We start from the raw sequence: 26295 nt of genomic DNA on the forward strand, positions 1-26295 counted from the left end.
TGCCGCCTGAGTATGCACTTAGAAGAACACAACATCATTTATACAACATACCTGCCAAAGATGCATAACCTTGAGAGTAAAGATCAAACTCACAATGAAGGACATTTCATAAAATAACTCATTAGCTTCAAAACTATCAAGGTCAAGAAGGTCAAAGTAAGACTGAGGGACTATTCCTGAGGGAAGGAAACTAAGGAGCCGTGGCATCTAATGTTACCTGTGCTTCTGGACTGGATCTTACAGCTCTAAAGCATATTACTGGGACAACTGTGAAACTTAAAGATGTTTGGGAACTAAACTGTAGCCATGTATCAATGCTCATTTCCTGATTATGATGGCAGCACTGTGGTTTTATGAGAGAAATGTCCTAGAGTGTGGTAAGTTAACACTTAAACAAGTTGGGCATTATGCTAGAAACTTACCCTGAAACAGTTTGTGGTGGCGGGGGCAGTTATTTGTACAATACTTGGAACTTGTCTGTAAATTTAATACGATTCAAAATTTTTTAAAACTGTTTTACTAGAATATGTTCAATAATGTGAATTACCCCATAAGCAATTATCAGATAGGAAAAAGATGTCAATATAATACAGAAATCTTGTTGGGTCATTCCCAGTTTATAGAAACTAATGTTTTTGCACCAAATTAAAGAAGCTGAAAGCAAAGTATACTACTACACAGCAGAACCTGGGCTAGCTGCCTCCAGGAACGAAGGAATAAATATGACACTCATTCCTTCCATTCTTTTTGGTTCATTTTGGCTATGTGCTTGGACTCAAAAGTGTGTGCTGCATTCATTCTCTCTGATCTTTACGTGTTTTGCCTTTGTCACCATAACTGAGTAGGCTCAACCCTTCCATACCCTTCCATTATGCTATCTTCATCAATTTTTTTTATTTTTTTAAAGATTTTATTATTTATTTCACAGAGAGAGATCACAAGTAGGCAGAGAGGCAGGCAGAGAGAGAGAGAGGAGGAAGCAGGTTCTCCGCTGAGCAGAGAGCCCGACGCGGGACTCGATCCCAGGACCCTGAGATCATGACCTGAGCCGAAGGCAGAGGCTTAACCCACTGAGCCACCCAGGTGCCCTATCTTCATCAATTTTTAAAGTTAAGTCCTATTATGCTATAGTATTCATTTATTACTAATTTAACTCTTCTAGTATTTTTACTGAGACTCTAAAATTCCTGCAAGTATTCTAGTTACAAACTCACACGGTTTTTCAGGACAGCCCTATCCCTATTTTTTCTGTAATCCCTATTATTTCTAGTGTATGATTTTTCATAACCGGTATTTCAGCAATGCTACCAGCTTCTTCATCAAGATGATCTGGATGCAAACGTAATTTTGTTGCCTCACAAAACCTTGTTAAAAACCAGAAAAAAATTATTAGAAGGCATTATCCTGAGCTTTGATTGGACAAAGCTGTGATAAATAATCTGAACATTAAAAAAAAAAATACTGATATTGAACGTCTTTTCATGTATATGTTGGCCATCTGTATGTCTTCTTTGGAAAAATGTCTATTCAGGTCCTCTGCCCATTTTTAATCAGATTATTTGTGGGGGTTTTAGTGTTGGGTTGTATAAGTTCTTTGTATCTTTTAGATCTTCACCCCTTATTGGACATATCTTTTACAAATAGCTTCTCTCATTCAGCAGGTTGCTTTTCCATTTTATTGATGATTTCCTTCACTGTGCAAAAGCTTTTCATTTTGATGTATTCCCAGTAGTTACTGCTTTTCTTCTCCTTGCCTTAGGAGATATATCTAGAAAAATGTTATTGTGGCCAATGTCAAAGATATTGTTGCTTATGTTCTCTTAGGAGTTTAATGATTTCAGGTATTACATTTAGATCTTTAATCCATTTTGAGTTTGTTTATGTGTGTGGTGTTAGAAAGTGGTCCAGTTTCTTTTTGCATGTGCTGTCCAGTTTTCCCAATACCATTTATTGAAGAGACTGCCTTTTCCCCATTGTATATGTTTGCCTCCTTTGTCATAGATTAACTGACCACAGAAGTGTAGGTTTATCTCTGGGGCTCTATATTCCGTTCCATTGATGTGTCTATTTTTGTGCCAGTACCATTCAACTTTGTAGTGTATCTTCAAATGTGGAATTGTGATACCCGCAGCGTTGTTCTTCTTTCACAAGATTGCTTTGGCTATTCAGGATCTTTTATGGTTCCATACAATTTTAGCACTATTTGTTCTAGTTCCATGAAAATGCTGTTGGCATTTTGACAAGGATTGTACTAAATTTGTAGATTGCTTTGGGTATTATGAACATTTTATCAATATTAATTCTTCTAATCCATGAGCATGAAATAGCTTTCCATTTATCTAACTTCTCTTCAATTTCTTTCATCAGTATTTTATAGCTTTCAGAGTATAGGGCCTTCTTGATTAAGTTTATTCCTGAGTATTTTATTTTTTTTGGTATAATTGTAAATGGAATTGTTTTCTCAATTTCTTTCTGCTACTTCATTGTTAGTGTATAGAAATACAACTAATTTCTGGGTACTTTTTATCCTCCAATTTTACTAAATTCATCTATTACTTCTAGTAGTTTTTTGGTGACATATTTAGGGCTTTCTATGTATAGTATCACATCATCTGCAAAGAGTAACAGTTTAACTTTTTCCTTACCAATACGGATGCCTCATCAGGGAAATGAAAATCAAAACCACAATGAGGTATCACCTTACACCTGTGAGAATGGCTAAAATAAAAAAGACAAGAAATAACAAGTGTTGGTAAGGACGTGGAGAAAAAAGACTGCTTGTATATGGTTGGTGGGAATGTAAACTGGTGTAGCCACTCAGAAAAACAGTATGGAGGTTCCTCAAAAAATTAAAAATAGAAATACTACATGACCTAATAATTCCACTACTGGCTATTTACCCCAAAGAAATAAAAATGTTAATTCAAGAAGATATATGCAGCCCTGTTTACTGCAGTATTATTTACAACAGCCAAGATATGGAAGCAATCCAAGGATCTATCAATAGATGAATGGATAAAGAAGATATGTATGTGTACACACACACACACACACACACACACACAGAGGAATATTATGAGGCCACAAAAAGGGATGAGATCGTACCATTTGTAACAGCATGCATGAACCCAAAAGGTATTATACTAGGGTGAAATCAATCAGATGAAGAAAGACAAATACTGTATGATTTCACATATATGTAGAATCTAAGAACAAAATAAATGAATAAAAATACAAACAAAAAGCAGAAATAGACCTATAGAGAACAAACTAATGGTTGCCAGAGAGGAGTGAGAGGGGGAAATAGGCAAAATGGGAAAGGGAGTGGTAGATAAAGGCTTCCAGTTATGGAATGAGTAAGTCACAGAGATAAAAGGTATAGCACAGATAATACAGTTAATGGTATTGTAGTAACACTGTATGGTGAATATGGTGAGCACAGGGTAATGGATAGAGTTGTTGAATCACTATGTTCTATATCTAAACTAATACAACACTGTGTGTCAACCATACTCAAATAATTTTGTAAAAATGAGTAATTACTGTAATTAATTGGGACCTATTGTACCTACAAAAATCCATGAGTTTATAACAATAACCAAAAAATTAGATATCTGTCCTCCTTGAGGTAGCTAATAAGGTAACCAAATGTGGTAATTAAAAGAAAAAAATCAAGCACTTTATTACAGTAACTAGCTCCAGCTGATAAACAAAAGCTATATTAATGTAAGATTCAAGTTAATCAATATAGATGGGATGACAGAATTAGAGAACCAGCATTTCGCAATTCCTAATGAAATCACAAATTCATCTGTAAAACCATTAGATGAATGGTTGGAGGGGGATTAGATCTTACGGGATCAAAATAACACAAAATAGAGTCACTATACAAAGTAACAAAGTAGACTGGGAAAATGGGAGGAAAATGTAACTTTACAGTGGAGGAATCATATTGTCATCTTTCTAATCCAATGTGGCTACCTCATCTTCACACAGAAGCCTTACAGCATTAGCAATGAATGACTGGATAACAAGTACTTGGTGTCTCCTGTTGCAACGTGAAGTATACATACCACCTATGATGGAATTGTATCAGTTGAAATTCTATAGGATAACTAACTTTATCTCTTCAGTAAGTCATTGTCATTAAAAGAAGGCCTTGCTCTAGACTGAAAGAACCTGAGAGACATAACAAGCAGATGCAATGCCCAGTCATACACAAGATGCTACTTTATAAATAGGTGGCAGAAGACATTTTAGGACAACTGGACTCCTGAATATAGACGGGGTAATAGATGATATTAAAAAATTAATATTAGCATGAAATGAGATGATGACTATAGTCTACTTAGAAAGCTCTTGTGGGGATTTTTAGTTTTTTTTTTTTTTTTTTAAGGCATTTACCCACAAAAATAGGGAAAACAGAAAAGCAAATAACAGCAACAAAATTTTGAAAGCTGGAAGATGGTTCGATGAATAGTAAGTAAGTATACCAAGGCCAAATCTTACTATGGAAGTAAGTAAAAATCTGAGTTCATGAATTTACATTACATGATACTCAAAGGTCTCAAGGATTTATACCAGTTAGCCGTAGAAGTGGGAACCAAAGTGGGAGAAATGACTGTGGAAAGAACAGGTAGATCCCAAAGTGCCTTCCCCAATTCCATGCCATTTTGGGACTGCTTCCACACATAAACACAAATAACTAGAATTTTATTTTATACTCTGAGGAAGTAAAACAGGGTCTGTGGATAGGATTTACCTGAAAGTAGAAGGCAGAAGATTAAATGAACATATACACAATGAATACTGAGATCCCTGGCAACTAGTTCCCAGCAGACCCTTACCCCTCTGCAGGAGACTGATGTCGAGACTTCTCTGGAAATCATACCAGCTAAAAAGATTCCAAAGAACCTAACTCTCTGGTTGTTCCTCAACAAATCATCCAGACTTCAGAGAGGCACATAGTCAACAAAGTCCTAACTATGTTCTTGAGAGTGTCCAAACAGGCTTTTTAGTCCTTAACTTGTAATCAGAACAGATTACCAGATAGCCAAGGAAAAACCTCTTGACTCAAACAGTTCTCAACATTGCCTGTAAATGGAAATCACCCAGGAAGCTTTTCAAATATTGATTCCTATTTGGATGCCTAGGTGGCTCAATGGGTTAAGCCTCTGCCTTCGGCTTGGGTCATGATCTCAGAGTCCTGGGATCGAGCCCCACATTGGACTCTCTGCTCAGCAGGGAGCCTGCTTCCCCTCTCTCTCTGCCTCTCTGCCTACTTGTGATCTCTGTCAGATAAATAAATAAAATCTTAAAAAAAAAAAAAAATATATATATATATATATATTATATATATATATATATTCCTGGATCCCAACTGCATTAATTACCTAGGGTAGGACCTATGTATTAGGATTTTTTTTTTAATCCCTGTGTTATCGTCACAGGCAGCCAAGTTTAAAAACCATAGATCTAACGCTGTATCCATGAAGAAAGAACAGGTTTACATGTATAAACATTCAGCAAAAAAAGAAACTCCTGGAAATTTAATATATGTTAACAAAACTAAGTACTCAATAGAAGGTTTGGGAGATTAACTGAGAAAATCTCAGAGAAAGCAGAGCAAAAACACATAAAAATTTAAAAATCATAAAATCAGTCCAGAAATTCCAGAAAAAGAAAACAGGAAATTGGAGAGGAGCAATACAAAAAAGGTCAGTAATAAGAAAGACTCCAACAGCAATGATGAAACCAAACAATGCTGTTAAATTCTTAAGAATTATTATTTCCAATCTAGAAAACTCCAACCCAACCAAACTACCAAACAAATGTGAGGATAAAGACATTTTCAAACATGCACAGACTCACAAATGCCTCATTTTCCGGAAGTTACTAGAGGAATTATTAAGTTCCATTTCTCAAAGCTTACTAATGGCCTTGCTCAAAAGTCTGTAAAATCACTGGGAAGCTGAACCCAGGCTATGACGCAAGAGTCCACATTCAATTCATCTTATCCTATCCAGGGAGATTTCAACCAGACACAATTTGAGCTTTCCTTTTTTTGATTTTTACTAATTACTAGTCTTTTATTTTTTTTTACTGATTTTTATTAATGAGAATACATAACATATTTTGGGAAAAATACTTACATTAGAATACCTAATGATAGTCTAGGATATATATTCAAATACTGAATTAAACATATATTAAAATAATAAAGAGAAATAAATTGAATCTAGATTTTCATAGTAAAACCTCTTTCATTTCAAAATTCATCATTCATTAAAAAATGGTATGATCACATAATGTTGAAATTAAAATTAAGAACTTTCGGCAATGTATCATTTTGTATTGCAATATTGTTTACTAACCTCTGATTCATCACCCTTCTCTCTATAAGCAGTAGCAATACTGGTCTGAACAGCCTTAATCCATGCCTGGCGCAGCTTTTCAGAATCTGCCTGAAGCATACAACTTCTAAAAGGAAATAACATTGTTTTCTCAGACACTAAGTTAACCCCCCTCCAAATAATAACAAGGTTTACTTTGCTATTTAATAATTTTCTAATAAAAAGCAATTTCTTTTGAAATGTTTTATTTCAACTATCTTTAGGACATAGTATGTTCATGAAGAAGTCAATAGAAATGAAATAAATTGCCTATTAGGAAAAAAATCACAAGTCCCTGACCATTAAAATTTTTTTTTAATTTACCAAATATAACACTAATTTTTTCTATTGGGTAGAAATACAAAATGATAGTTATCAGAGAAATTGATCTGATATATGACATCAGTTCATAATCAAGACAGCTAAAAAGTTTTCATATGGCCACATCAATAATCTTTATAGAATTTAAAGAAAAGGATACTGGGTAGAAGTTACATAAATATCTCACTGTAATACTTACAATCATTAATTATTAAATTTACTTTTAAAGCACTTTTTTCCCTCTCTACCATAATCACAAGTAAAACACAAATGTTTCGATATCCTGAAAAGTTCTTTAAAATAAATGATAGAAACTTAAAAGCAACTCTCATTCTTTAAAACCACTTACTTTGTTGGAGAGACTACTTCAAAGCAGAAGCGTCGTTCTATATCTTCACAGTGTTTCACTGTGCAGAGCCTGAGATCTTCTACTACCACAGTGGGGTTATCCTACAATAAGGAAACAAAACTCTCATGTTTATCAACTTAGTTTTTAAATACTACTGCCAATACCAAGAATAACATACTTTAAAATATCACTTGGAATAAATGGTCTAATTTTAAAGATTGATATTTATCTTATTTAGGATTAGAGATAGGAGTTATCAACTCTTATATAGATATAATAAAGGTAACTGTGTCCTGTTCATAATTTTATCTGTCTCATAAAATGGCTGTACAAGGATTAAATGGAAGTATATGTAAAGAGCTTAGTCTAACACTTGGCAATTAATTATAGGTGCTCAATAAACATTAGCTTCCTACTAACTTTAATTTTCTTCCATTTCTTTCACATCCATTATTCTCCTGGTTACCCCACACACACATACACATATATAATAAAAGCTACTTTCCTCTAAAAAAGAAACCTTTAATAGTCAAGTTTTAAATAACAACAACAACAACAACAAAAAGCTTATCTATTCTTCTTAAAATACCTAAAAAATGAGGAAGCTTCTATCATTTTTCTAGTAATTAATAAAAATATAAACTCAAAACCAAGTTTATCAGAGCAGAAGAAACGATGAACTGAGTTAGATCAAAGGATTTGTGTGGAATAAGCCTGTTAGCACAGAAACAAGCAAATAAAACTTCAGATTTATCTCAAGAGCAAGTAAGCATTTGAAATGAACAGCTGAGGGGCACATGGGTGGCTCAGTGGGTTAAGCATCTGTTTTCAGATTGACTGAGGGTCTGATCAGGCTCAGCGAAGCCCCTGCTTCTCCCTCTACCTCCTACCTCCTGCTCTCTCTTACTATCTCTGTCACTATCTTTGTCTCTCCCTCAAATAAATAAAATCTTTTAAAAATAAATAAATAATAAATGTACAGTTGACTACGTCATTCACAAAGACTAACTAAGTAAAAATCATCTATTGACTAAGGGTTTTTTTCCCTAATTATTTTTAACATTCTCAGGTGCCATGTAATCATGGTACGTCTTTCCGATAAATAAAAATTCCTCAACCTTAAAATAAGGTTGAGGAGAAGAGATGTATAAAAACAGCATTAACAAATTTAGAGGTTTCTATTTAAATTACTTCAAGCTTAAATCTTACTGTCTTATTTCACATTTCCATATTATCACCTTTGCCCTACATGATGTTTCTCAAAAGGCACCCTTTCCTTCAGTCTCAAAATATACTGTGGAAAAAAAAAACAAAAAAAACTACTGTGGAATGGTAGTATTGTTCCTGTCACACACTGGTCAAAGAAAATAAAGAAATGAAAGTAATAATCCTGGGACACAGAAACACGGTCTTAAAACCAGGAGTTAAGAATTCAGGATTCAAATCACTCTGCTTATTTTAAGAATCAAAAGTTAATACTTTCCACTTTTGAGTCCTCTTATACATGCCTAAACATAAATTAATAAAATAATTTTGCATACATGAGCATTTAAAGACTTCAGTGCTTTATCAAGTATGAACAGAGAACTGAAATGGGGGACTCACTGGGTTTTCACTTAATTAACAAAATACCTACCTTAAACTTTTTCTGGTAAACCAACTGATTGTTCTGTATTGAAAACCAGCGTCTAAATAAATAAAAACAGATTAAGTTTTCATAGACATAATTTAGGTCAGTTGTTAGAAATGAAATATTTGGGGAAAGCACTAGAAACTCAGTTCATAATAATTATGTTTTGAGAAGTGCACTGTTTTGTTTCATTTTATATGGACTAATGTCAATGAGATAACTACTGAAAGTAAACAATAATTTTAAACAGTTTTAAAACCACAGACTAGGAAAATAAAGTTATTGTATTTTGATTCATTTTCAGTCAGAAATTTATATCCTAACAACAGCTGTTATCCTTTACACTATCACCAAATAATTATAAAAAAGTAAAAATTAGTTTTTTGAGGTTATTCAAAAATAACTAAAAATCTTTCCCCCAAAATAATTGCTTCTATTATAAAGTAGAAATAAACTTATGTTTTAAAAGACGATCCATTTGTATACAGCAAAACACTGAACTAAATGGTGCTTTGTCTACAACCTTTCCACAGCTAATTCAGCAAGTGTTTGATTTGTTAAGCAAAACAGGAAATTAAATCATTTTAGAACTGATATCAAATAAGAGATAATCGCCAATTCACTTGACTTCACTTTAATATAAAATACTTCTAAGCAGAATAAAAGTTATTACTAAAAATGATTCACCTAACTATATTGTTCTGCTTGTTCTTGTAAATTATTAGGCAAACAATTTTACTTGCAATCTGTTTTAGAAGAAAAGCTAACCTATGTATGGCTATTTACTAATTCTTATTTATTAAAACAGTAAAAGAAGCTAAAGACTTACAAAAAAAATTAACAGCCAACAAGCCATTCATAAAAAGAAGCAAAAATCTCATCAAGCATGAAAGGTAAAACTATTTCAGTCGTTATTTTAAAATTAGTTTCATGTGAGATGATTCTATTGTAAACATTAGTTATTAATCTATTAGCAGATAGAGATTCTACCTTTTCATTGATACTGATAAAAAGCACTAGAAAATGTATTTAGACATACTTATATTTCTATTTTAAAAAATTAAGTTAATTCTCCAAAGCTGCGAAAATGATTAGATGCTTTTCTGTTTTAAGCTAGACAGACTGTTAGGTTTTCTTGCTACTTCAAAAGGTATCACCTTTACCATTAAAATGAAGATCTGTTAAATAAGCATCTAGATAAAACCAAGTGACTTGCCTCTAATACAAATCATCAAGAGGAAGGCTAGAAAAGGAAGAACTTCCGGGTTTCTTTGCTTTGGGATACATAGTTGGTTAGAAATGTTAAAGGAAATACCTATGAACAAACAAAATGGTGCAGCCCTGCCACATGGGATGACATGCAATGGAAATAATCTCTGCTATTGATCGAAATGGTTTTTTTAAAATCATCTGAAGTAGAGTGAACTATACGAATAACAACTCTTATGTTTTACAGTATAGTAATCATACATAATTCTATGAAAAACTATAGTTTTATTGCACAATAGAAAACACCCACATAACCATGTAAAATTTGTGCTTCCAAGATCTTTAAAAAATAAATTTCTATTGAATTGCTGCATCTTAGGATAATAACCTCGAAAAATAACAAAACACCACATTAAAAAAAAATTTTTTTTTTTTTTTTTGGTCAGAGAGCATTTCCTCTGATTATTAACTTTATAGATCATATACGTTTCTGAAACCCAGTTTCCCTACCATCTATCTGCTTCTGGGTGACTCTCTCACATCATCACTTTTTTGTACACTCAGGGAAGACACTATAAATTCATCTTAATTTTGACAACATTTCCTAAGGAAGAAAATCATAATAAATCCTATACAGAAAAAAATTTTTCGATTACTAGAATCTATATATTGTATGACACTGTCTCCCCTCCTCTGCCATTAAAAAAAAAAAGAAAAGAAAAAAGAGTCAACTACACTCATTTACATTGATCAAAACTTTAACTGGGTAAGATGGAAAGTAATTTTTAAACTGCTCCTATGGGATAATACTAGGTATTATTAACGTTTCTAATAAAAGGAAAAAATAAGACAGTTCATAGCCTATGATGTATAGGATAAGTTACTTATTTCACGCTCATGCTACCTGTATTTTGGAGCTACTTTAACAAACAATAAGGGCACCTGGCTGGCTCAGGGGAGCCAGAGGAGGAGTGTGCAGCTATCCATCTTGGGGTCATGAATTCAAGTCCCACGTAAGGTGTAGAGATTACTTAAATGAACTTTAAAAAACATTTTTTAAGATAATTAAATAATCAAAAAGACCAACTTTAGAAAGCACTGAGCTGATTACTACACTATATCCTACAAAATTCAGAAACTGACCACAAAGCCAAAATATAAGACTGTTTTTTAAACAGCAAAATTTCTTGGTTCATTAAGAAAAATAATACACCACTTTAGATCTATCCCAAAGTGAAATAACTCAATAAAGATTTTAGGCCAAAATACTAAATTCATAAACAGTTAGATATTATTGATATTTAAATACCTATGAGAGCTTCAGGATAACAAAACATGGCGGGAGTAAAGGAAAAAAATGTATTAAAAAAATAAATCAAGTGTCTTTTTCCATTTTATAATCATTAGTCCTAGAACTGCACTTGAAACCAAAAATAAAATGTAAAAGTCAAACTTCTAAATCTTAGATTTCGCACTAAGACTATAAAAATGAAATTCATATATGTGCCAAGTAGGTGAACATTTAATAAAATTAAAAGCTTCAGCATGTACACTACTATCTTTCAAATTCAATTAAATTTGTCCCAAGAAAAAAGACCAAAATATTAAAAAAAAAACACCTCTAGGAATTGACAATTTTTATTTCAATAAAACTAACATGATTATTAGCAAGGCACTAATTCCTAGTTACTGTTTAAATTTTTGAAAAGTGTTTACTGGCTTATTTTCCTCAAAAAAAAAAAAAAAAGATACAAAGGCATTCATATTACTTACTCATCTACATCTTTGAGTTACTATAAATGTATCAAATTAAATATATCAATTAAATTGATATATTAAAGGGGGCGCCTGGGTGGCTCAGTGGGTTAGGCCGCTACCTTCGGCTCGGGTCATGATCTCGGGGTCCTGGGATCGAGTCCCGCATCGGGCTCTCTGCTCAGCGGGGAGCCTGCTTCCCCCTCTCTCTCTCTCTCTCTCTCTCTGCCTGCCTCTCCGTCTACTTGTGATCTCTCTCTGTCAAATAAATAAATAAAAAATCTTTTTAAAAAAATTGATATATTAAAATATATCAATTAAAACATATTGAGGCAATTGGCAATGAAAAGATAATTCCATTCTTCAAATGAAATATGTATATTTTCTTTCCAATTTAAAACATGAGACATTATATCCATTGCAAGTAATCCAAATGAAATGCAGGTTAATTATGAGCTTTCTCGTGCCAAAGAGGAAACTGGAGTAGGCAGAAATGAGGGGGAAGGAAGCCATTTGGTACCTGATATGATCGGGCTTTTTCCTGTCATGTGAAAAAATGGGGCAGGATTAAAACATAAAGGAAAGGTGGTAAAAGAATGAAAACGCAAATGTGCAAAATAAGCAAAGGACTAGCATGATATGAAAATAAAGCAAGAATTAAAGAAACAAGCTTAAGCTCAAACCTAACAAAAGAGTCAAAATATCTGTTGTATTTTGCTCTCAAATATATACATGTATGCATTTACACAACTCTAACTCTTAGGAATCTGAAATGCTAATATTTTAGAAATATTCAAAAATGTTCTTCAATTATTATGCTATAAAAAGTTCTGGTAGGACTTGGCACACTTGGGTATACCTCTACTATTATTTTCTCCCTCTATAGTGATAGCTATAAAATAAAGTACTTCTCCTCATTTTAATAAGTTGCTCCTAAAAAATTAAGGGAAATAACACTATAGATATATCGTCATAAACCTGAAACAAATGAAACTCTTCATAAGAAAAGTAGGATCACTAATTAAGAATTTCAAAGATTTATAAAATATTATTAGGCAAATAAACCTACCTCCCACCTGCTCTCCCCCTTTTTCATCATGACAGCAGACAAAGGCCACACATAAGCAGAGTATCTTTAATCTATCATACACTTATTTTAAAACAAAAAGCCAATAAAAACAAAATTTATATCTGAGCTAGCAGCATATAATACTTTAAGAAACTGTACAATACATTTTAGGCTTTTATATTTTCTACTTCAACACAATCTGACTATAGCATGTAATAATTGTTTATTCATTTAACCAGTTTACTACTAAATAATCTAAGCACTTAATTATTTTCCTTATTCATTCATATATATGTATATAGGTACAAATATATATATATATAGGTATGAATAATCCATCTGGCCTTGATTTGAGCCTGAGGTGAAGTTGCCACATTGAGAAAATGGCCTGATATGGAAAGATAATTCTGGTAGATCTCACGTGTTTTCAGAAAAACATGTATTACAGACATATAAAAATCCTGAGACACTACAAACTAGAAATCTGAAACCAAGAGACAAATTCAACAATTCACATAAGACATAAAGTGTCTCACTCCTTACATTCTTTCAATCACATCACACAAAATATGATCTCTTCTATTAAAATTCAAATTAGAGAATGATGCTTAAATTTTATGAAGCACAGGGACAGGTTTTTAAACTACCTGGGAATTCCTAATCAAATTCACATTTCTGGGGCACTTGGGTGGCTCAGTGGGTTAAAGCCTCTGCCTTCGGCTCAGGTCATGATCTCAAGGTCCTGGGATGGAGTCCCACATTGCATCAGGCTCTCTGCTCAGCAGGGAGCCTGCTTCCTCCTCTCTCTCTGCCTGGCTCTTCTCTGCCTACTTGTGATCTCTGTCAAATAAATAAATAAAATCTTTAAAAAAAAAAAAATCACATTTCTCTCAGGAAGTAAGTCTTTTCTAAAAGTTGGTTTAAACAGGTGATGGGGATTAAGGAGGGCACTTGTGGTGAGCCCAGCATTTTTAAGTGCTGGATCACTAAATTCTACACCTGAACTAGTATTACACTCTATGTTAATTGGAAATGAACATAAAACAAACAAATAAATAAATGGCTTTGAAAATATTACATGCCACCATTCCATCAACTATAGATAATGGCAAAATTTGTCATCATAGGATTGGTACCTTATAGTGACAAGAAAAAGTGTACCCTAAAACTAATCTACGGACAATCTAAAGAAGATACTTAAACAGTAGGCAGAAAAATCTTTATGCTTGCAGAGTTGGGATCCTATATTTTTAAAGCTGAGGTACAAATATTACAAATATATCTTTTATTTGAAGTCTAATTAAACATATGAACTCAAGCTGGATAGAAAACTAATTAGAGAAGAAGGGCAGATTCTACAGTCATATATAGGTAAAGGGAAGGTATTTGCAAGTATTTCCTGAGATTAGATTTTTTATAAACTTCATATAAGAATTTTAAGATACATTCTGAAGTTGAAAAGCAGAAAAAAATTCTAAATAACATTTAACAGATTTTTCTTCTCCCTTTCACCATTACAGACCTATAACCTAGAAAATATCTAAAACTTTTGTTATAAGCTTTTGACTTTTGTTTTCTGTGAAAAGACTTCTATACAATGTTTATATACTATATTCCTTAGAAGTCTGCTTTTTACTGGTATTTTCATGAAAACATTCTTTTTAAAGGCATATGAAAATGAAATAATCTGTTCATAATTTTCCTAATAATGTAAACAGTCTAGGAGAACTATTTTTTTAATAGTTCTTAAGTTTTTAAAAAATATTTGACATATTCTACTTTATATGGAATTTCCATAGCAAGTTAAAAAAAAAAAAAAGATAACAGATTCTAGGCCTCGGTATTGTCACAGACCAGCTGTGTGACCTTCAAAGAGCAACCATCTCTCTGCACCTTCATTTCTTTACTAAAAATTAGGGTGTTGAAATATGATCCAAGATTCTAATGAGTAACTGTCATCCACTACAATTAGATGGCATCTCCTTTAAAAAGCAGCCACATTTCCAAAGACATTGTCTTTCTACTTTACAAATGGAAGGTAAGAGAGGCGCCTGGGTGGCTCAGTTGTTAAGCATCTGCCTTCAGCTCAAGTCATGATCCCAGGGTCCTGGGATGGAGCCCCACATAGAGCTCCCTGCTCAGCGGGGAGTCTGCTTCTCTCCCTCCTTTTGCTGCTCCCCGCCCCCCCCCCCGCTTGTGCGTGCTCTTTCTAACAAATAAATAAAATCTTTAAAAAAAAAAAAGGGAAGGTAACATATCTACAAATGAGAATTTAATAGTTGTTCCCTACGTGCTTTTAGTTACATTTTATTATCTATGCCAATTAATAGAATTCATGAAACAAGTAATAAAAAACAAAAGGTCCACGCTTAAATCAGAATTAATTTTCTCCTATTGCCCTAAGTGGCAATGCAATTTTCCACTAACACTTACTGTGCTTCATTTTGAAGTCTGAGATCATTTCTCATTGGAGTAGTCCAGGGAAGATGATTCATTTCTTCTTAACATAATGGTATAGTTTCTATGGATTTACTGTATTTTCACTGTGTTAAACTTTAAGTAGGTTGTTTTGAAATCTGAAGGTTAAAATTCAATTCTAACATTACCTCATGAAACTGTACTGGTTGACAAATCTTTATTTATTATAAAAAGTGACACACTATTGTTTTCTTTTAATTTCCTATTCTGGCCGTGGAAATTTGCCAGGAAAAAGTTAAAACTGTCTTAAACAGCTTAGAAAATAGAATTTTCATTTTTCATTTTCATTTTACAATGGTAAAAAACACTATTCTACCCAGACCACATTAATTGGTCCTTCTGTATTCCTTCATTATTTTATAAGTTCTACATAATTCAAAGAGGCTTAATATCAAATATAATCACTTTCGATTTATATTCATCCTCATGTAAAGAAAAATTATTTCAAATAAAAAACACCTCATAGACTTAAGTATCTGGCAATATCAAATGCTAGGGAAATGCTCATAAATCACTGACATTTGAAAATACTAGTGAATGTTTGCTCCATATAATCTCATCACCAAGAAATCAAAATAAGTGCACTAGAAATCCATTTTAATACATTAAATATTCAAGCATACAGTTTCCATTTAAATTAACAAAAACGTATACTAAATTAAATTTACCAAGAAAATTCTATTTATTTTGCTAATGTCCATTAAAAAAAAAAACCAATCTTCTCTATCATTAAGTGAATTCATGTCTTGTTCAAGAAGCAAATGAAACATACACATTCAACCAAAACTGTAAATCAATTCACCAGAACCCAATGTCACTCTCAATTATTACAAAATTATTCTACTTTTTTTTTTTTTTTTGCAAAAACAGAGGCATCCTTAAATAAAAGACTAATCACTACTATTTGGAAAGATGATCCTGAGCCAACACAATCTTTTTTTATGCTGTAATGTCTGAAATTATTTTACTTTATTGTATTAATACACAGAAAAGCATAATAAAATACTTTTTATATTTATATAAAAAGACGTTTATATGATTAATACTTTATAAAAATCAGTTTAACAACAACAAAAAGCAACATTTTTGGTAGCCATCAAGTTTAGAATAAAGGAGCACCAACTGCTACAGATACTTCATATATAAAAACAATCTCACTTCCTAAAAGTCCTGGTTAAAGTTATTGCAAAGATCAAAGATCAGGATCACCTAGCTTAAAAGTTCATAAGCAAACGCTAAATTAAATGTACATAAACATCACACAGAGAAGGAACCCCAAGGGGGGGAAAAAAAATCTTGCCTCCTGGTTTATATTTTGCTTAATTTTACCCTTTAGAATTAGTGCTATCACTTTTTACTGGCTTCTTAGGATCCCCTTTCCTAAAGGGCAACTTATCTTCAATGGACTGGGTTCAAGAAAGTTATTATGGACTGTGAATTTAAAGAATTATGAAAGAGCTGTCAAATCACAGCGAAGGTCAGAAACAACATGGCAAGATCAAGACTAGTATTTGAAATATATTACCTGTTCCAAGTTTTGAAGGCATTGCTGGCTCGTTTGAACAGATATCCTTCCATAACAATGCCATTTGCAGCATCTACATTATATTCTAACTTAGAATCATCACTGGAGAAATCCTAAACGAAATAAAAAAGTTCATATGATTTGATTAAGTCTCCTACACAAATAATTTATTGTAGAGAAACAGCTCAAGCCAGAAGAAGCTTTGTATTAAACAGAAAAGCTTTGTATTAAAACAGCTGTATTAACAGTATCATAAGAAAAGAGGAGACCTAAATGTTAGATAATAGAAGAATGCTTCAACATATTAAGGTATTTCAATTCAATGGCTTGTTATGCAATAATTATTATAATGACAATATTAAAGCACAGATGATTACACAGAATATATTCTGAAAGAGAAAACAATGTTATATGCCCAGTGATTAAAGGCACAAAATATTATGTATACAAATAGACAAAAGGAGCAAATAAATACTATGCATGTTATGTCTAAAATGTTTCCATTTCACCCTAATATTATATTATGATGTGTGTGCTAACAAAAACAAGGAATATAGATATATTTAAATTGGGATTACTTAAATCTACTACTATTCTCTGAGTATATTACTATTGTGGTAGTTTTTTAAGTTGGTAGAGCATGCAACTCTTGATCTCAAGGTAGTGAGTTAGAACCCCATGTTGGGTGGAGAGAGCATTTAAAAATAAAAATCTGGGGTGCCTGGGTGGTTCAGTGGGTTAAGCCTCTGCCTTCAGCTCAGGTCATGATCCCAGGATCGTGGGATCGAGCCCCGCATTGGGCTCTCTGCTCAGCAGGGAGCCTGCTTCCCCCTCCTCTTCTGCTTGCTTCTCTGCCTACTTGGGGTCTCTCTTTCTATCTGTCAAATAAATAAATAAAATCTTTAAAAAAATAACAAAATAATTTTAAAAATAAAAAATAAAAAATAAAAAATCTTGGGGCACCTGGATAACTCAGTTGGTTAAGCTTCTGCCTTCAGCTCAGGTCATGATCCTAGGGTCCTGGGATGGAGCCCACATTGGGCTCCCAGCTCAACAGGGAGTCTGCTTCTGCTTCTCCCCCTCCCTCTGGGCCTCCCCGACAACTCATACTCTCTCTCATGCTGTCTCTCTCTCAAATAAATAAATTAAAAAAATAAAAAATAAAATATTTCTTGATGAACTTACAAAATAATTTATACAAACTGAAAGACTGCGGCTATTACCAATTTTAAAACTCTAAAAATCAGTCTTAGAACTTTCAAAATTACTTCTGGGCCAATAATCAACGTTAGAATATTATCCTTTTAGAGAATAGCAAACTCTGTCTTGAGAAAGATTTTGGCAGAAGCTACATGACCATCTGCCAAGAATGCTGGGATGTGAGGGTCCTCCCCTAGAGGGGAGGCAGAGTGAGAATCCACCTAGGGGCCTTCCAAATCTAAGAGTCTACAAAGATGGAATATGGAAACAGACTAAATTCACAAAAACAAAATTTATTAAAAACAAAAACTCTGCCGACAGCTCTCAAAATTCAACCATAAAAAACATGCTAATCCAAAATAATCAAATGAAACAGAAATGAATTGCTACACTTTATCCTGCTTTTTCTTTAAAAAAAAAAAATCATGAAAACTTTAATTCCCTCAATTAAAATTTATTTGAAGCTGTAATTTATTTAATTATGCACACAGGATTATGTAACCAATTGATTTAACTGAATTTGCAAAATTCTAAAGGTTTCATTTATAACACTGGAAGTTTTTTAATTATTCTGATGCTACTTAAAACATTAAAATATAACCTCCTTGAAATACAGTGCATTTATAAGTATTTTTCTAATTTTCAACTACATTTCCTGAGATAGGTTAAGTCTTTAATTTATTGTTAGTATCAATTAATATAGTATTTAAAATGTGACAGATTATATGATTTTATAATGAAAGTAGTAACAATGCCTAAAATATATAATATTATAATTTAAATATATTGATACCTGACAAATCAGGAAGGAATACTCAAAGGCCAAAGGCCAAAGGTTAAGTGAAAGGAGGAGGCTTGAACAGGTAAGCAGATAAGGAAGCCAGATTTCACCTTAAGGGCATTTCCCTCATCAGAATTTGAAGCTTTTTGGTGGGAGGCCCAGGGAAGAGAAAGCAAGACTAAGATAGCCAATAAAGAGAATTTAACAGAAGCTTTCCCTTCTGAAATTGTAACCAAGACAAGAACGACCATTATCACTTCAAGATTATGTTAGAAGTTCTAGGGGCACCTGAGTGGCTCAGTCAGTTAAGCAGCTGCCTTTGGCTCAGGTCATGTTCCAAGCCCTACTCAGCAGAGAGCCTGCTTCTCCCTCTCCCTGCTGCTCTGCCTACTTATGCTATCTCTCCGTCAAATAAATAAATAAAATCTTTTAAAAAAAAGAAGAAGAAGAAGAAGAAGAAGTCCTAGCCAACAAAATAAACAAGAAGGAAAGAATTGGGATCAGAAAGGAAGAAACTATTATTTGCAGATGTTATGAGTTTGTACAAAAAACATCCAAAAAGGGGCGCCTGGGTGGCTCAGCGGGTTAAAGCCTCTGCCTTCAGCTCAGGTCATGATCCCAAGGTCCTGGGATCAAGCCCCACATAGGGATCTCTGCTTGGCAGGAAGCCTGCTTCCTCCTCTTTCTCTGCCTGCCTCTCTGCCTACTTGTGATTTCTGTCTGTCAAATAAATAAATAAAATCTTAAAAAAAAAAAATCCAAAAGAACCCAGAGATAAATTAGCATTAAAGAGAGCACAACAAGAAAACTGGTTTCAAAGTTAATACAGAAAAATCAATTTTACTCTAATATGTAATAAAAGTAAACAGTGAAGGGGGTCTGGGTGGCACAGTTGGTTAAGCATCTGCCTTCGGCTCAGGTCATGATCCCAGGGTCCTGAGATCGAGCCCTGCATAGGCTCCCTGCTCAACAGGAAGCCTGCTTCTCCCTCTCCCACTCCCCCTGCTTGTGTTCCTCTCTTCCTGTCTCTCTCTGTCAAATAAATAAATAAAATCTTAAAAAAATAAAAGTAAACAGTGAGAGAAGAAAATTTTATTTTTTTTTAAAGATTTTATTTATTTATTTGACAAACAGAGATCACAAGCAGGCAGAGGCAGGCAGAGAGAGAGGAGGAAGCAGGATCCCTGCTGAGCAGAGAGCCCGATGCGGGGCTCGATCCCAGTACTCTGAGATCATGACCTGAGCCAAAGGCAGCGGCTTAACCCACTGAGCCACCCAGGCGCCCCGAGAGAAGAAAATTTTAAAAGACAACATTTACAATAGCATTTGCAATATAGCTATCTAGGAATAAGTTTAACAAAATATGTAGAAGAAAATATCAAGCTTATAAAGTACCTTAAAGAAAATTTAAAGAAATAAATATTTCAAGCTCTTAGATTAGAAGACATTGTAAAATAAAGATAAGAATTATTCCCCATATTGATTCGCAGATCCAATGAAATCAATCAAAATCCCAAAAGCTATTTGTATGCAACCTGAAAGTCTGCTCCTGAAATTTATATCAGAATGGAAAATTTAGGCAATTCACTTTTGAAGCAGAGAACCTAAGAGGCTTTGCTTTGTCATATATCAAGATACACTATAAAGCTAAAATAATTAAAGCAGCATAGTATTGGCACAATTAAGACAAAAGGCCAATGAAAAGAACTGAAAGTCTGAAACAGACTTCACATTTATGCAAACATGATGTAAATCAGAAGGTATAACAGAGTAGTAGGAAAGAACACATTTTTAGTAACTGATTCTGAGTCATCTAGATACCAGTATAAGAATACAAGGAGCGGGGGAGGAGTCAAGATGGCGGAGAAGTAGCAGGCTGAGACTACTTCAGGTAGCGGGAGATCAGCTAAATAGCTTATCTAAAGATTGCAAACACCTCCAAATCCAAGGGGAGATTGAAGAGAACAACAGCAATTCTAGAAACAGAAAATCAACCACTATCTGAAAGGTAGGACTGGCGGAGAAGTGAATCCAAAGCGAAGGGAAGATAGACCGCGGGGGGAGGGGCCGGCTCCCGGCGAGCAGCGGAGCAACGGAGCACAAAATCAGGACTTTTAAAAGTCTGTTCCGCTGAGGGACATCGCTCCAGAGGCTTAACTGGGGTGAAGCCCAGGCGGGGTCAGCGTGGCCTCAGGTCCCACAGGGTCACAGAAGGATGGGGGGTGTCTGAGTGTCGCAGAGCTTACCGGTATTAGAACAGGGAAGCCGGCTACAGAGACAGAGCCGAGGAGTAAGCTCTAAACTCGGGGTTACCTTGAACCGGTCGCAGGCTCGGTCAGCTCGGAGCGTGGCCAGAGGACAGGGTGACGGGAGTAATTGGGCGCCGTTCTCTGAGGGCGCACTGAGGAGTGGGGCCCCGGGCTCTTGGCTCCTCCCGGCCGGACACCGGGAGGCCGCCATCTTCATTCCCGTCTTCCAGAACTCTACGGAAAGCGCTCAGGGAACAAAAGCTCCAGAAAGCAAACCCAGCAAACCCGAGCAGATTACTCAGCCCGGCCCCGGGTAAGGGCGGTGCAACTCCGCCTGGGGCAAACACAATTGAGAATCACTACAACAGGCCCCTCCCCCAGAAGATCAACGAGAAACCCAGCCAGGAACAAGTTCACCTACCAAGGAGTGCAGTTTCAATACCAAGGAGAGCGGTGGAATTCCAGAGGAGAAGAAAGCAAAGCACGGAACTCATGGCTTTCTCCCCATGATTCTTTAGCCTTGCAGTTAATTTAATTTTTTTTTCTTTTTCAATTTTTTTTCTCTTCTTCTGCTAAATTTTTTTAACTTCAACCGGTATCAAAAGATTGGGATCATTCCCTGCATATTTTCAGACCACAAGGCTCTAAAGCTAGAACTCAATCACAAGAGGAAATTTGGAAAGAACCCAAATACATGGAGACTAAACAGCATCCTTCTAAAGAATGAATGGGTCAACCAGGAAATTAAAGAAGAATTGAAAAAATTTATGGAAATAAATGATAATGAAAACACAACGGTTCAGAATCTGTGGGACACAACAAAGGCAGTCCTGAGAGGAAAATATATAGCGGTACAAGCCTTTCTCAAGAAACAAGAAAGGTCTCAGGTACACAACCTAACCCTACACCTAAAGGAGCTGGAGAAAGAACAAGAAAGAAACCCTAAACACAGCAGGAGAAGAGAAATCATAAAGATCAGAGCAGAAATCAATGAAATAGAAACCAAAAAAACAATAGAACAAATCAACGAAACTAGGAGCTGGTTCTTTGAAAGAATTAATAAGATTGATAAACCCCTGGCCAGACTTATCAAAAAGAAAAGAGAGAGGACCCAAATAAATAAAATCATGAATGAAAGAAGAGAGATCACAACGAACACCAAAGAAATACAGACAATTATAAGAACATACTAGAGCAACTCTACGCCAACAAATTTGACAATCTGGAAGAAATGGATGCATTCCTAGAGACATATAAACTACCAGAACTGAACCAGGAAGAAATGGAAAGCCTGAACAGACCCATAACCAGTAAGGAGATTGAAACAGTCATCAAAAATCTCCAAACAAACAAAAGCCCAGGGCCAGATGGCTTCCCGGGGGAATTCTACCAAACATTTAAAGAAGAACTAATTCCTATTCTCCTGAAACTGTTCCAAAAAATAGAAATAGAAGGAAAACTTCCAAACTCATTTTATGAGGCCAGCATCACCTTGATCCCAAAACCAGACAAGGATCCCATCAAAAAAGAGAACTACAGACCAATATCCTTGATGAACACAGATGCAAAAATTCTCGCCAAAATACTAGCCAATAGGATTCAACAGTACATTAAAAGGATTATTCACCACGACCAAGTGGAATTTATTCCAGGGCTGCAAGGTTGGTTCAACATCCGCAAATCAATCAATGTGATACAACACATTAATATAAAAGAAAGAACAAGAATCATATGATACTCTCCATAGATGCTGAAAAAGCATTTGACAAAGTACAGCATCCCTTCCTGATCAAAACTCTTCAAAGTGTAGGGATAGAGGGCACATACCTCAATATTATCAAAGCCATCTATGAAAAACCCACCGCAAATATCATTCTCAATGGAGAAAAACTGAAAGCTTTTCCGCTAAGGTCAGGAACACAGCAGGGATGTCCGTTATCACCACTGCTATTCAACATAGTACTAGAAGTCCTAGCCTCAGCAATCAGACAACAAAAGGAAATTAAAGGCATCCAAATCAGCAAAGAAGAAGTCAAACTATCACTCTTCGCAGATTATATGATACTATATGTGGAAAACCCAAAAGGCTCCACTCCAAAACTGCTAGAACTTGTACAGGAATTCAGTAAAGTGTCAGGATATAAAATCAATGCACAGAAATCAGTTGCATTTCTCTACACCAACAACAAGACAGAAGAAAGAGAAATTAAGGAGTCCATCCCATTTACAATTGCACCCAAACTATAAGATACCTAGGAATAAACCTAACCAAAGAGGCTAAGAATCTATACACAGAAAACTATAAAGTACTCATGAAAGAAATTGAGGAAGACACAAAGAAATGGAAAAATGTTCCATGCTCCTGGATTGGAAGAATAAATATTGTGAAAATGTCTATGCTACCTAAAGCAATCTACACATTTAATGCAATTCCTATCAAAGTACCATCCATTTTTTTCAAAGAAATGGAACAAATAATCCTAAAATTTATATGGAACCAGAAAAGACCTCGAATAGCCAAAGGAATATTGAAAAAGAAAGCCAAAGTCGGTGGCATCACAATTCCGGACTTCAAGCTCTATTACAAAGCTGTCATCATCAAGACAGCATGGTACTGGCACAAAAACAGACACATAGATCAATGGAACAGAATAGAGAGCCCAGAAATAGACCCTCAACTCTATGGTCAACTCATCTTTGACAAAGCAGGAAAGAATGTCCAATGGAAAAAAGACAGCCTCTTCAATAAATGGTGTTGGGAAAATTGGACAGCCACATGCAGAAAAATGAAATTGGATCATTTCCTTACACCACACACGAAAATAGACTCAAAATGGATGAAGGATCTCAATGTGAGAAAGGAATCCATCAAAATCCTTGAGGAGAACACAGGCAGCAACCTCTTCGACCTCAGCCGCAGCAACATCTTCCTAGGAACATCACCAAAGGCAAGGGAAGCAAGGGCAAAAATGAACTATTGGGATTTTATCAAGATCAAAAGCTTTTGCACAGCAAAGGAAACAGTTAACAAAACCAAAAGACAACTGACAGAATGGGAGAAGATATTTGCAAATGACATATCAGATAAAGGGCTAGTGTCCAAAATCTATAAAGAACTTAGCAAACTCAACACCCAAAGAACAAATAATCCAATCAAGAAATGGGCAGAGGACACGAACAGACATTTCTGCAAAGAAGACATCCAGATGGCCAACAGACACATGAAAAAGTGCTCCATATCACTCGGCATCAGGGAAATACAAATCAAAACCACAATGAGATATCACCTCACACCAGTCAGAATGGCTAAAATTAACAAGTCAGGAAATGACAGATGCTGGCGAGGATGCGGAGAAAGGGGAACCCTCCTACACTGTTGGTGGGAATGCAAGTTGGTGCAACCACTCTGGAAAACAGCATGGAGGTTCCTCAAAATGTTGAAAATAGAACTACCCTATGACCCAGCAATTGCACTGCTGGGTATTTACCCTAAAGATACAAACGTAGTGATCCGAAGGGGCACGTGCACCCGAATGTTTATAGCAGCAATGTCTACAATAGCCAAACTATGGAAAGAACCTAGATGTCCATCATCAGACGAATGGATAAAGAAGATGTGGTATATATACACAATGGAATACTATGCAGCCATCAAAAGAAATGAAATCTTGCCATTTGCGACGACGTGGATGGAACTAGAGGGTATCATGCTTAGCGAAATAAGTCAATCGGAGAAAGACAACTATCATATGATCTCCCTGATATGAGGGAGAGGAGATGCAACATGGGGGGTTAAGGGGGTAGGAGAAGAATAAATGTAACAAGATGGGATTGGGAGGGAGACAAACCATAAGTGACTCTTAATCTCACAAAACAAACTGAGGGTTGATGGGGGGAGGGGGTTGGGAGAGGGGGGGTGGGGTTATGGATATTGGGGAGGGTATGTGCTATGGTGAGTGCTGTGAAGTGTGTAAACCTGGCGATTCGCAGACCTGTACCCCTGGGGATAAAAATATATGTTTATAAAAAATAAAATTTAAATTAAAAAAAAATGATCTTATCCAACAAAAAAAAAAGAGTACAAGGAAACTGAATCTCTACCTCACACCATACACAATCACCCAATTACAGATGGATTTAAGGTCTAAACATAAAAAGGTAAATCTATAAATACTCAGAAGATTATACAAGAGATACATCTTCATGATCTTGGGATAAGAAGGACTTACTAAATAAGACACAAAAAGTACCAAACACATAAGACATTTAAAAAAAGAAAAAAATGGGGCGCCTGGGTGGCTCAGTGGGTTAAAGCCTCTGCCTTCAGCTCAGGTCCTGATCTCAGGGTCCTGGATCTCTCCCCACATCGGGCTCTCTGATCAGCAGGGAGCCTGCTTCCTCCTCTCTCCTCTTTGCCTACTTGTGATCTCTATCTATCAAATAAGTAAATAAAATCTTTAAAAAAAAAAAGGGGGGGGGCGCCTGGGTGGCTCAGTGGGTTGGGCCGCTGCCTTCGGCTCAGGTCATGATCCCAGGTCCTGGGTTCGAGCCCCACATCGGGCTTTCTGCTTGGCAGGGAGCCTGCTTCCTCCTCTCTCTCTGCCTGCCTCTCTGCCTACTTGTGATTTCTCTCTGTCAAATAAATAAGTAAATAAATAAATAAATAAAAAACTATGTGAAAATTAAAAACACATATATCCCCCCAAAAAGGCTTATACGCAGATGATATGAAGAATCTTATCAACAGTTAGGCAACCTGATGGAAAAATGGAAGAAAAACTAGCAGACATTTGACAAACAGAATATCCAAATGACCAAAAGGCAGAAGAAAAGGTACTAGAGCTAATTAGTAACTAAAGCATAAATTAAAACCACAAAGAGATATCAGTACCTACCCACCAAAATTAGCAAAAATTAAAAACTCTCACAATACCCTCAGGTGGCAAGGAACACTGAGAACTCACACACAGTGCTGTCTATCAGGAATGGTAGTATCATTCTGAAACGTAATATAGCATTATCTACTAATACTGAACATATATATACCCTCTGAACCAGCAGTTTTACTCCTAGATATAAATCTACCCAAAAATATATACACATATCCAAAAGGCATGTACATGAGTGTGCATAGCATCATTGTTTCTTTAGTTGATCAATTTCAATTCATGAAAAATGTAAATAATTACATTAGGCACATTAGACATACTTTCCCTTAATTTTTATGTGACCAAAACATTTTCTTTTCTTTTTTTTTCTTATTTATTTATTTATTTATTTTTTTTTTTACCTGTAATGCAGCCTTATGTCAGCATTTAAGGGCAAAAAAAAAAAGCA

At 35.0% G+C, this 26295-nt stretch overlaps 1 protein-coding gene across 3 annotated transcripts in view; it reads right to left on the minus strand.

Annotated features, from left to right (window-relative positions):
- ACAP2 (ArfGAP with coiled-coil, ankyrin repeat and PH domains 2) overlaps positions 1–26295 on the minus strand; it is a 161442-nt gene that overhangs the window by 26967 nt on the left and 108180 nt on the right. For 2 of the 3 annotated variants that reach the window (XM_047733587.1, XM_047733568.1), the window contains 5 exons: positions 16729–16841; positions 12177–12197; positions 8699–8750; positions 7063–7163; positions 6375–6480 (listed from right to left, as the gene is read on the minus strand). In XM_047733587.1, coding sequence (XP_047589543.1) covers positions 6375–6480; positions 7063–7163; positions 8699–8750; positions 12177–12197; positions 16729–16841 — 393 coding nt within the window. The remainder of the gene's footprint in view (positions 1–6374; positions 6481–7062; positions 7164–8698; positions 8751–12176; positions 12198–16728; positions 16842–26295) is intronic. The other variant, XM_047733578.1, reaches the window with a different exon arrangement.

This window comes from Lutra lutra, chromosome 1 (genome assembly GCF_902655055.1).
Source record: "Lutra lutra chromosome 1, mLutLut1.2, whole genome shotgun sequence".
In the NCBI taxonomy this organism is placed as follows: Eukaryota; Metazoa; Chordata; class Mammalia; order Carnivora; family Mustelidae; genus Lutra; species Lutra lutra.